This window comes from Antedon mediterranea, chromosome 10, assembly GCF_964355755.1.
Source record: "Antedon mediterranea chromosome 10, ecAntMedi1.1, whole genome shotgun sequence".
In the NCBI taxonomy this organism is placed as follows: Eukaryota; Metazoa; Echinodermata; class Crinoidea; order Comatulida; family Antedonidae; genus Antedon; species Antedon mediterranea.
Window position 1 is genome coordinate 23,233,392 of NC_092679.1, and position 12,103 is coordinate 23,245,494.

Consider the following 12,103-nt stretch of genomic DNA (forward strand, 5'->3'; position numbering starts at 1 on the left):
CTAGAGTAACTAGCCTAGCCGAGAAGGGCGCCGAGCGAGTGCCGCCGCTGTCTGAATGGGCAGCCTATTTAGGATATAGCCAGCAGCAGGCCTAGCCTACTACTAGTAGGCCTAGGCCTAGTAGTTATACGTTAGGTAGGTTTCCTACTAAATAAAATTCGTTTATATTCTTAAATTGCACAGATAATGCTAGTCCTAGAATATAATACAAACGTTTGTCTGATAACACAGTAAAACCAACCCTTTTTAAGCCATAACAACACACAACAAACCACCTGTTTTCAATTTTGTGTTTTAAAAGAAAACGCCCTCACTTAAAACTAATTACAAAAAACTTAGTAGCCAATCAAATTGTCGTATTTATTTTTGTATAGCACACCAAAAAACTGACTTTTGTTTAATTCATTTAAAAAACATATTAAAACATTGGTATTGCACAAAGTTATAGTTGCTGTGTTCACGCAAAATACTTATAATACTAATTCATTACACTTTTCATCCAATTCCGCCAACCAAAATCTCACAGCAACGCGCTGCATCCACAGATCCTCCTCGCATCTAGGCCTATATTTCATTTCTTCTTTCGTTATTCTTACCTGTGTTCGATTTCCTTTCTATATTATTTAATAAAAAAATGTAATTGCTATGTACTTTGTTGACTCCAAACTAACTCTTATGGAATAACGTTCACTTCGATTTTCTCACTAATCCCACCCTCAACAAATTCTAATCAATGTTTAGAAGTAACTTACATAGGCCTACCATACAGGTCGTCATTGTGAGGTATTCTACTCACCTCCCTCATCGGAGCCAATTTTCTTTTGCATACTTAAATATATTTATTCTATTCTTAATTTCATAATTACCCTTCTAGAAATACAAGGGTTGAGAAAAATTGAGTTAGAACTAAATAGTTGTTCCTCTGCACGGAAATCTTTAGTAAAAGGCGAAAGATTTATGCGTGATGCAGAGAAACTAGAGTAACAACAATTACGTCACTTACAGTATATGTATGTCATTCCATATCGCAATAGATGGGTGTTGGTTATTCGTTTAATATAAATAATAAATATAACAAACTGAAACTGTAAAAGATTTTAAAAGCGTTATAAGATAAACTAACTGTAGCATTACAAAAATGGTTAAACTTACTATTCATTTATACAAATGAAAATTGACTCCGATGAGGGAGGTGAGTAGAATACCTTACAATGACGACCTGTATGGTAGGCCTATGTAAGAAGAATAATTTTGGTTAAATATTTAAAGTTGAAAACTGTTGAAACAATGCTGCTTATTTGCATACTAAAATTAATTTTTCCAGGTGACAATTTTGTTGCCATTTCGTAAAATTTAAGACAGAATTTTTTTTAAATTGACAAAAGAATTAAGACTGAATATTTCATAGCCCACATGTATTTTTCTCTCTCTTATTTTTTAGTATCGATCGCACAGTTTTCTTGAAGTTCTCAAAACTATTTTACGTGTTCGCGTTGCGTGCTTAGATCAAGGGCGTCGCGTAATTACCGCGTGTTGCGTAAATTCGTTGCTCGTACCAACGAGTTGCCACAGTACCATGCCAACAATAACATTCTATTTTACATTGTGTATTTTGCTTTTGCTGCTAGACAAGTACCTTTTACAAAATCTCAGGTACTATTTTATAATTATACGAAATTATTTGCAATTATGGGATTGTCTTAAACGAAAAGTAAGGTGCAACCTGACTTTAACGATAATCAATCCCACTTATCATCAAAGAAATTACAAGTAAGTAGAAAGGTAAACAGAATTCTTATGATTTTTTGGCGGAGACAAAACAAAGTTGACGTCATGTCATTTATTCTACTCTTACTTTCATAAATTACCCTTGTAGAAATACAAGGGTTGAGAAAAATTGAGTTAAAACTCAATAGTTGTTCCTCTACACGGAAATCTTTAGTAAAAGGCGAAAGATTTATACGTGATGCAGAGAAACTAGAGTAAAGATCGAGAAACATGTGACAATGGGAATATGTATAATTAAAATTACCTATCGAAATAAATTTCAAATTGTCTCTGTATATATGTTGAAACAATGCTGCTTATTTGCATATTCGAATTATTTTCCAAGGTGAAAATTAATTGTGTTGCCAGTGTGTAAAATGTAAGAGTTTTAATACTTGACAAAAGAATTAAGACTGAATATTGCATAGCACACATGTATTTTTCTCTTTCTTTATATTATTTAGTTACTGATCGCAAAGCTTTCTTGAAATTCTCAACTATTTTACGTTTTCGTGTTGGGTAGTGCGTCCCGTGATTTCCGCGTGTTGCGTACATTCGTTGCTCGTACCAACGATTTGCCACAGTTACCATGCCAACAATAACATTCTATAATTATTCTGTGTATTGCTTTTGCTGCTAGACAAGTACTTTTTACAAAAAGTTAAATCGAATTCTTAAGATTTTCTTGGGGAGATCAAAAAAAGTTACAATTTACTTTGAGTCGTTGATTTACAGCATATTAATGTTAGACCTCTACAATGATTCCAACACGATTTTTCCTGAGCTGTATGCAATTAAATCTTGTACATTTAATAAACAATATATTCATTCTATTATTAATTTCATAAATTACCCTTGTATAAATACAGGGGTTAAGAAAAATTGAGGTAAAACTCAATAGTTGTTCCTCTACACGGAAATCTTTAGTAAAAGGCGAAAGATTTATGCGTGATGCAGAAAAACCAGAGTAAAGATAAACATGTGACAATGGGAATATGTATAAAATTACCTATCGAAATAAATAGGTTTCAAATAGAAAAATTGGTGAACCTGTATTGAGGGTTTTAACACTACAGCTCTAAAGTATCTTAATATAGGTTAAACACATTATTATAAAAATAGTAACGTAAATATTAACCAAACATTGAGAAAAAAGTACAAAAACCATGACCTCATTTGCATATTTGAAATAGTTATTGAAAATCGCGTTCGTTGTTACGTAACAGAGCGTTCAATGGAATACAGTACAATATTGTGTTGAAAACAATTGTTTAAAGACTTTAATTATTGATAATTTGCTATGCCTATGATTTTAATTTAAAATACATCATAATGGGTACTGTGTAGCTTCATAATAACCAAATCAAGTTTATTCTACAAATCACCATTAAATATAAATGTAGGCCTATATCTCGTAGGCTGTCTTGACAATAATTAAATAATCATGTTTTATGCTTAAATTAAAAGTGTTCCAGTCGTTTGTTTTTAGTGAAAATGTTGCATAATAATAGAACAAAAGTTAATTAACGAAGGTGCGAAGTTTCATTGAAATAAAACAATTAGAATACCCTTTTGCTAAGGCGTAGACTTTAACGCCCTGTATTTTTTGGTATTTGTAATTTCCTGTTACTTAACTTTAAAATCATTTTTCTTTAAACACTGATTGTAACAGCCAAAACTTTAGACTGAGATATCTCTGGAAGTAGACATTGTATTAAGATATTTTTTCAGCATTTTAAATCTTGCATTATGTAGTTTTAGTATTTGTGAAAATCTCAATTTTGAAAACTTCCGAATTATGTCTGATTTTTATTGCATGTTTCATAATATTAAAAAGTAACAGGCCTACATTGCAGGTCCTATCACTTGGTATTCTAGTCAAATCAATTCGGCCTTTCCTGAGCTGTATGCAATCTTTTGATATTTATTCTATTTTTAAATTCATAAATTACCCTTGTAATCAGTCCCACCTAAAAGAAATAAATTGCAAGAAGGAAAGTAGAAAGTTACACCGAATTCTTAGGATTTGCTGGCGGAGATCAAAGTTGATGTCATGCCTACAACACAGGTCCTCATCACGTGGTATTCTAGTCAAATCACCTTTCCCTGGACTCCATGCGAGTAAATCTTTTGTATACTTATTAAAAATATATTTATTCTAATCTTTATTTTATAAATTACCCTTATACAAATACAAGGGTTGAGAAAAATTGAGTTAAAACTCAATAGTTGTTCCTCTACACGGAAATCTTTAGTAAAAGGCGAAAGATTTATGCGTGATGCAGAGAAACCAGAGTAACGAGACATACGTCACTTAGAGTTTATGTATGGAATTCCACATCGCAATATATAGGTTTTGATTATTCGTTTAATATAAATACAGATATAAACCAACTAAAACTGTAGAAGATTGTAAATTATCTTTAGGTTAAACCTAATTTAGCATTAGAAAAAGTTTTAACTAATTGTTGTATTCAGAATAATGTTAATTGTAGTTAGTTAAATAGTCTAAAGTTAAAAATTGAACAATGTTTAAATGATTTGCATATTATTCAAATTAGTTTTAGTATGTTGTGTGTGGTGTTTGTTTATTATCGCACGCATCAGTGATTTAGTCGCCATGTGTGACCGAAATCACTGATGCGTATTATTTTAGAGATGGAGAAAACTTTACAACAAAAAAGACGTATTAGTAGAGAAAATAATTCATTTGTGTGTATTAATTGTGGTCAAACCAACAATGAACTGTACAGAGAAATCTTGAAAGATGTAATCAAGCTTAGTCATTGTGTAAGCAAGATACTTATGTTCGTTATTAAAAGCTAGGCCACAAAGCGAAGGCATGATTGATTATACAGGCAGCAGGGAGGGAGGCCGCCAGAGTAGTAGTAAATCACTACATAACTACTGGCTGTAGGCCTAGCATAATGTAGACCTGAAATAAGCCAGACCTAGCTTAGCATTTCGTTTATATTTAATCTTGATGTGTTTTTAGCAGTTTGTCTTTCTCAGACCTATAATATATAGATTAGAATAGTAGCTATATCACTCTAGCTATATAGGTGTTTTACTGTTCTGTAACTGTATGTATGTTTGTTGGCCTCTATCAACCCAGCTTAAATTTCGTCAAAGCTTAATTATAATAAATAAATGTATTCTATTTGCAGGAATCTTGTTCTAAAGTTGTTGATAAATATGTAGAGTTTGATCCTGTTATCATCCTGCTTGATGCATTGTTATTTAGAGAGGAGGCATATTGCCACATCATATACAATGCTAGAGTAAAGGTAGGGCAGAGTTTGGGTTGGTACAATCATTCATCTTTTCTATTATTACGATATTATTTGTTTTCACTAATAATAATATCCTGGATTTATAAAGCGCCTAATGTTACAAGCAATGTGATTGTGGATTCTGTCATCCAGGAGAAAACTTGGAAAACCAAGAGCACAATGCTTTTAGGCCAGGTGACAATACAGGAGTCTCCAACCGATATGGCAATGTTGACATATGATTGGAAGGAGGCACTTAAATGTTTATTACAAACTAATTATTTTCAATTTTCTAGTTCCAATGGAAACTGTGTGTGGTGTACCTACTATGTGATGCTTATATGAAGTGGGCGCATTTGCAAAATGACGAAACAAACGGTTCAAAACGGTTTCTACAGTTTGCATTACGCTGGGATTTCTATGCAATGTTTCTGATTGCAGCTCTTGGTAAAATTTACTTACTTATTTTATAATAAGTTTGACATTTAATGGTTTATTGTTTTTCTGATACATGTTAATTTTTTATTTGACTTTGATATAAGCAATATGTATAAAGGGTTAGTTTCAAACTGTTACAACATAAAAACAGGAAAGGGAAGGGAGTGGGGGTCAACAAGGAATGGGGTCAACAAGGAATGGGGTCAACAAGGAATGGGGTCATCCATAGAAAACATTAAACTCCTTTTCTTTCTATTTTCAAAAGTGGGGACAAGATCTGGCGCCCTCTAAATTTGAATACGAACAGCCCTCTACAGCACACAGACCTTCACCTTCCGTAAAGTTTGCAATTGGACAGGAAAGTCAACTAATGACTAAACAATGGTGATGTCATGACCTAACCCATTTATGCGTGACCTTGTTGACATTATGTTTTGACCTTAATCAACATCTGATGTTTGTCAACAAATTTTATTTATGCTAGAAATCTCATTGGTGCAATGTCGCAACAGTCACTTATGAATCAGAATTATTATAATATACAAAAGTCATGTTTTTCTGTTTAATGCCTTTCATACTATTTTAATAGCTTTAACCTTTCTGATACAGAAATTAATATGGTTAACATGCAAATAAATACAATGTCTTCTTTTAAAATGTTAAAAAGCCCCCATACAGCTGTTCAACACTCAAACAAACACCTCCTTCAACCTCCTGAATTCCATGTCATAACACCACAATTGGCAAATCAACATTTCTCACCAAACTTGTTAATGGCTTGATGTAGCCTAGTTCACTTAAAATATAGAAACTTGATTTCCTTTGACAGTTTAAGTGGATCAATTCATAGAATTAGATCAACCAATCAGCATAGTTAGTAAAAGTTCTTGCAAACAATCTTATTGGCTCAGCTTCTCATTAGCATAAATAGTTCATGATCTATGTGTTCTGTTTCTCATTATCATGCTAAACATACTATGATGATAGATCATGATAGTTAAGTCACGATATTATATATGAACGCGTCTATGACAGTCTTTTTGGTATGGTATGCGTGAAAGTTCAAAACACTGCCTTCAGGTCTAATGAGGTAATGACTCTTTTCCTGATTCTTTTCCCCCACTAGTTATCTTTTTCTTCGTAAACAGATCAAAGTTTTAAAAATGTGATGCACCCTCACATTGTATAAACCCCATGGTCTACTACTCCAAGGATAACATGTTCCCCCGGGGTCAGTTGTCCTCAATATATTTCCTTTTCGATTACTATTGAAGGTACATGGTCACTTTTGCAAAAAAAACTTTGTCTAAACTTTCATTGATTGACATAGCATGTACAATGATCATTATTGGATAAAACTATTTGATTGATCTACACAATAAAAATTCATTCAATATAAAGTTATATAAAACAATTACTTTTTTTTATAGAGTTGATGGTGTTTTTAATTTGTGTAATGTTATCCGTTAGCTTTTTGTTTTGGAGAAGAAATGAACAAATGGAAAAGAAAGAGTAAGTGAAAATTATTTTAAAATAAATTCGGTTTAGCCTTTCAACTGAGTTGTGGATTATTTGTACCAAATAAAAAATACATTTTATGATGTGACTGACATACTGTACAGGGTTGAACCCAGTTTTTCTAGCAGTATTTGTTTGAACCTCTCTGCAAGTTTTGACAAGAATATCTAACTCAAAACATATGATCTACAGTCAGTTTTATAAATTATAAATTGTTACAAGAGAACAAATTCAAAACATATGACCTGTTTCCAGGGTTATTATAAAATGCATTCTCTAAATTCTGAATTAATACAAGAAAATTAACTCAAAACACATGATCTATTTCCAGTTTTTCCACAGTATTTTTAAATTATAAATTATTATTACAAGAAAATTAACTCAAAACACATGATCTATTTTCAGTTATATCTGCCTTCACAAAGCATTACTTCTGTCTTGTTATGGTAAACTTCTCGTCATCCCGGCTGTCATCTGGGGTCAAGTAGATAGCCTTGGCTGTCTTTGGTTGACTAGACTGTTCATGTTATTGTCTTGTACCCAGTCAGTTCAAAGTAAGTGATGAAATGCTTCCGTAGACTTGATTGCTGGTGACAGACTGAATTGTTTTTCGAATACAATAAAACTTTCTAGCAAAATGTTATCTAGAAAAGACCATCCACTCTCAAGGCCTCATGACTGAAGACAGTATATAAAATAATAAACAAATCATAAAATTGATATTGTTTTTTTACGGAATCACAGAGAAAAAATTTGGACACAAAATCCATTGTCAATCAAAGAAATTTGGACGATGGAAAACACAAAGAGCAATGAGCAACGATGACGAACACTTTGTTCTCGATATTGAGTCAAAGATACAGTTTGAATATTTCAATATCTGAATATCATAAATGTTTTTTTTTATCTCATTTCAGTTATTTTAAATAGCAGCGTTCTGTTGGCGATTACAATTGTTCTGATTGCGTTTGGTTTTGAGACTCTCGTTGCGACAACAAGCCCGCTACTGCTACCATACCTCATTGGGGTTGGATGAAGGATGACAGGATTATTCAATTTCAGTACAAGAAAAATATCTTACAATTCGACCAAATTGAATCGATGAATTTGAACACAAGAAAATGGATTTTCATACTATCATAGACAGATTAGTGTAACTACAGTCTCAAATGTGATGTTGTATCATTGAATGGTCTACGATACTGCCCAGTTGTCCTAGTAACAGTAGGATAACCAGACAACTTTCAAAGCACAGGACAGTGGTTACAAATATTAAACTGTACATCTTTTCCATTTGTTCAGTATTAAGGCCTCCTAGTATTTGCATCATTGATGCCTGTACAGATTAGTTTATATACATACCATGTGTAAATTATGCATATCTATTATGCACATTAATTTTCTATGCTTTGGTAATAAAATGTTGAGTTTATACTTCTTTTGTATGTCAAAACAGCAAAACAATTTTAGCAATATATGAGGGTAAACATTCAAGAAAACAGACCAAAAAAACCACCACAAAAGCTTTGCTCTTAAACTGACAAAACAAAAGACTAGGAAGACAAGAGAGTTTTTTTTGGCAGCTCCAACATTGTGGAATTGGCTCAACAAAAGACTAGGAAGACAAGAGAGTTTCTTTGGCAGCTCCAACATTGTGGAATTGGCTCAACAAAAGACTAGGAAGACAAGAGAGTTTTTTTGGCAGCTCCAACATTGTGGAATTGGCTCAACAAAAGACTAGGAAGACAAGAGAGTTTTTTTGGCAGCTCCAACATTGTGGAATTGGCTCAACATAAGACTAGGAAGACAAGAGAGTTTCTTTGGCAGCTCCAACATTGTGGAATTGGCTCAACAAAAGACTAGGAAGACAAGAGAGTTTTTTTGGCAGCTCCAACATTGTGGAATTGGCTCAACAAAAGACTAGGAAGACAAGAGAGTTTTTTTGGCAGCTCCAACATTGTGGAATTGGCTCAACATAAGACTAGGAAGACAAGAGAGTTTCTTTGGCAGCTCCAACATTGTGGAATTGGCTCAACAAAAGACTAGGAAGACAAGAGAGTTTCTTTGGCAGCTCCAACATTGTGGAATTGGCTTATCACCCTCAATCCAACAGTGCACTACAAAATATTTGTCATTTATCTTTTTAATTTCTCTTTTACTTTAATTTAAGAACCTGCTTTTATGCATATAAGAATAATTATTTTATTATTGTTTATGAAATATTGATGGTCATACCCCACACTATTAAACTTTATGTGATGTGCCCATATATGGACATGATGATGTCATATCACTATCATGTTTGGGCACATCACACTTTTTGGTCACATAAACTTTGATAGTGTAGACAGAGCTTAAGTCACAAATCCATACTAGTTATTAAAACAAAACATCAGATTAATCATCTTTTGAATGACAGAACAGAACAGAACTAATAACCTGGTTTTACTCACCAATAAATAATTAAATATTTCTAAAATATTTTTTTTACGGGAAGTCCATTTTTAAAAAACATGATTCACAAAATGTCCTTGTCTGATAAGAGTACATTCAGAATGACTACAATATTGCTCATTGTTAGTCATTGCATGTGAGAATATAACCAAACCTGTATTGTCAATGTTCCAACAAAATGACAATTTCTAGATGTGTTTGTTAGTACAAGTTTGTGGTGTTCACCGTCTAATAGATAACTCCCTATTGGCAATTCAATCTACCCAACGGATATGGAAATTATGAATTGTTTCTATCATATGTATCAACAGGCAATTCATATATCTTTTTTTTAAAGAATGATTTAAAATCGTAGCATGTAAACCAGATATTTGCTATTGAAATAGTTATTGATTTTTAACTAGAAAAGCAACTTTTTTTAAATATTTTAAACACATCCAACAGCAAGTAACTCGCGAATTACAGGATAGATAAACTATTTTATAATTGATCATGCTTATAAAGTAAGTCTCATTTTAGGCTTATGGAGAAGATTTGCAAAAGATGTGAGTTACAACTATGTCACTACTGTAGGTGAGGATTGAACCCTGGACGTTGGGATTGCAAGGCAAGCTTGTTAACTACAGTACCATGCTACAGCTCCAAAACTTGTTGTACAGTGCTGTAGCATTGCTCTTGTGTGGAGTTTCTTTGAAAAAAAGCAGTGTGTGTAAGTTATCATGCAGTTAAACATTGAGGCAAGTTTGAAATAATGTACATCCACCTTGCCCCCAGGACAAGGTGGAGTAAATGACAAGTCTTAGGAGGCTAATATTGCAAATTAAAAGCTGTAATAAACTTATCAGCTTTGAAACAACAGAATGACATGTGATATTCTGACATTACTTAAGTTCCAAATTGGAAAACTTCAAAGAATAAAACAAAAGAAGCAGATATTTTCCAAAACTGAGTGATTAAAAATACCATCCAGCCAAAGGAAAGAATAAATAAACCAATACAATTATTACTGTACTATTCACACAAAAGTTCAATATTTTTGGATCTTATTCAGAAGATTTTGATGTTGATGATGATATTGTGCAAAAATTAATTGGCATTGAGGCATAAAGTTACAGAATTCAGAACAGAAATGGTAACTTCCATCACTCGATCTTTTTCAAATACTCATATTCATAAAGACAGATTGTTGCCAAGTTTGTCAACTTTGTTCCCCTTCTTCTAGATCTGTATATGTTGGCATGTTTCCCCATTTTTACGTCCATGGGTAATTATGACTCATGCCACTGCCATTTCTGCAATGATTCACTATTTTTAGGGAAGATCAAAAAGCTACATGGCGTGGAAAGACATCAAGATAAACAGGAAATTGTTTAAACAAGACGAAAAAAAACTGCTGTGAGGTGAAGACTTCTCGCAGAATTTTCCATTTTTCCAATCTTTTCCAATTTGATGTTTCAACATTTTGTGTGATGTCATTTCTCTATCTTCTTTCTTTATAATCTTTTGTTTTTCTGGTTTATCTACCTGCTCTGCTAATCTCCATTCTATATCTTTGATTTCCTCTTAAAAGGTCTTTGATTCTGGGAAATAAGCTGTGACTTGCAACCTACTGCACTGAATTGCGCACATGTGTGGACGACACACAACTTTCTTCTCTTTGTGTCATACAGCTGCCACCAAACGACGCTTATTCGTCTGTCCACAACAACATGGGCTGAGATGGACCAGTACACCTGGGGAATCCCCTACTCTTTTGAAAGATGCATTGGATTCTACACATGAGCCAGATGTAACTGGACCTCCACCAGACATTTGGTTGAGGAGAGCCTTGCAACTGTGCTTATTTTATGGCTATGGTTTGTGGCACCCCTGCCTTAACCACTCGGCCACTTTACTTGACTATTGCGAGATGCAAAATTCTTCTCTGCATGGCTCATTAATTAGTTTTGTGCACTTCTGCTAAAAAAAATTGATCATTGCATGTCACTGAGCATCAAAACAACCGTCAAGACGTTGACCTACAGGAAGTAAACTGCAAATAGACAGAATATGTCATTACGGAAATAACATTGTCAGCGCCAAAAGGAAGTTAGGGAGGTGGATATGGTTGATTTATTTTCGTTTTTAAATGCATGAATGAAATCTGTACCGGCAAGTGAGGGTACTAAATTTAGGCAATTATCAGAGTGTAAATAATCTCTGGGATTTATAAACTATAGATATTTATATTCAAGTAGTAAAGATGATTGTGTTTTAATTATAATTGAGTAATTATATCTTATTATATTAGTATTCTGTTAATTAATATCATTCCCTCGGGGATGTCAAATCTTATATTTAACCTCTAAACAGTCAATATCTGTATAATATTAGTATTCTGGCGATACTTGTTATATATTTGTAGTTATTTATTTGTATGAGTTTTCACATTTGTATGTGTTTTCACATTTGCAGTTAATATTTTTAATTGGTGTGTGATTTAAAATAACATCTAGTCATAACATTTGTGGATATGTTTTTACAATATGCTTTTAATTTTGATGTTTTTCATATTAATGGGAGTTTTCATATTTGGGCTTTTAACAATCTTTATCAACAAACAACATTACAACTGATTCAATACAGAATTTTAATATTCAAATGTTTATATTTCA

At 32.9% G+C, this 12,103-nt stretch overlaps 2 protein-coding genes and 4 non-coding genes across 6 annotated transcripts in view; 1 reads left to right on the forward strand and 5 right to left on the reverse strand.

The window, feature by feature from the left end:
• Positions 1 to 232, reverse strand: part of LOC140061326 (WD repeat-containing protein 27-like) — a 62,124-nt gene extending 61,892 nt beyond the window's left edge. Inside the window, exon 1 of the mRNA XM_072107835.1 lies at positions 214 to 232. The gene's annotated coding sequence lies outside the window, so the exon portion shown is untranslated. The remainder of the gene's footprint in view (positions 1 to 213) is intronic.
• A 631-nt stretch (positions 233 to 863) lies between these two features.
• LOC140061380 (U5 spliceosomal RNA) lies at positions 864 to 984 on the reverse strand. The gene has a single exon (XR_011847431.1). It is a non-coding gene; the product is annotated as a U5 spliceosomal RNA (small nuclear RNA).
• Positions 985 to 1,866: 882 nt separating this feature from the next.
• Positions 1,867 to 1,986, reverse strand: LOC140061377 (U5 spliceosomal RNA). Its single transcript, XR_011847428.1, has one exon. It is a non-coding gene; the product is annotated as a U5 spliceosomal RNA (small nuclear RNA).
• Positions 1,987 to 2,617: 631 nt separating this feature from the next.
• LOC140061379 (U5 spliceosomal RNA) lies at positions 2,618 to 2,738 on the reverse strand. The gene has a single exon (XR_011847430.1). It is a non-coding gene; the product is annotated as a U5 spliceosomal RNA (small nuclear RNA).
• A 1,207-nt stretch (positions 2,739 to 3,945) lies between these two features.
• On the reverse strand, positions 3,946 to 4,066 carry LOC140061376 (U5 spliceosomal RNA). The gene has a single exon (XR_011847427.1). It is a non-coding gene; the product is annotated as a U5 spliceosomal RNA (small nuclear RNA).
• A 347-nt stretch (positions 4,067 to 4,413) lies between these two features.
• LOC140060762 (protein ARV1-like) lies at positions 4,414 to 9,152 on the forward strand. The gene is made up of 6 exons (XM_072107105.1): positions 4,414 to 4,557; positions 4,935 to 5,054; positions 5,336 to 5,486; positions 6,908 to 6,989; positions 7,401 to 7,549; positions 7,913 to 9,152. The coding sequence occupies exons 1-6, from the start codon at positions 4,426 to 4,428 to the stop codon at positions 8,029 to 8,031; spliced, it is 753 nt and encodes a 250-aa protein (XP_071963206.1). The 5' UTR covers positions 4,414 to 4,425; the 3' UTR covers positions 8,032 to 9,152.
• Positions 9,153 to 12,103: the final 2,951 nt, after the last annotated feature.

Coding starts and splice junctions, on each gene's coding strand:
- LOC140060762 (XM_072107105.1), top strand. CDS start 4,426: ATGGAGAAAACTTTACAACAAAAAAGACGTATTAGTAGAGAAAATAAT. Junction 5,055..5,335: donor TATACAATGCTAGAGTAAAG/GTAGGGCAGAGT, acceptor TCAATTTTCTAG/TTCCAATGGAAACTGTGTGT. Junction 5,487..6,907: donor GTTTCTGATTGCAGCTCTTG/GTAAAATTTACT, acceptor TTTTTTTTATAG/AGTTGATGGTGTTTTTAATT.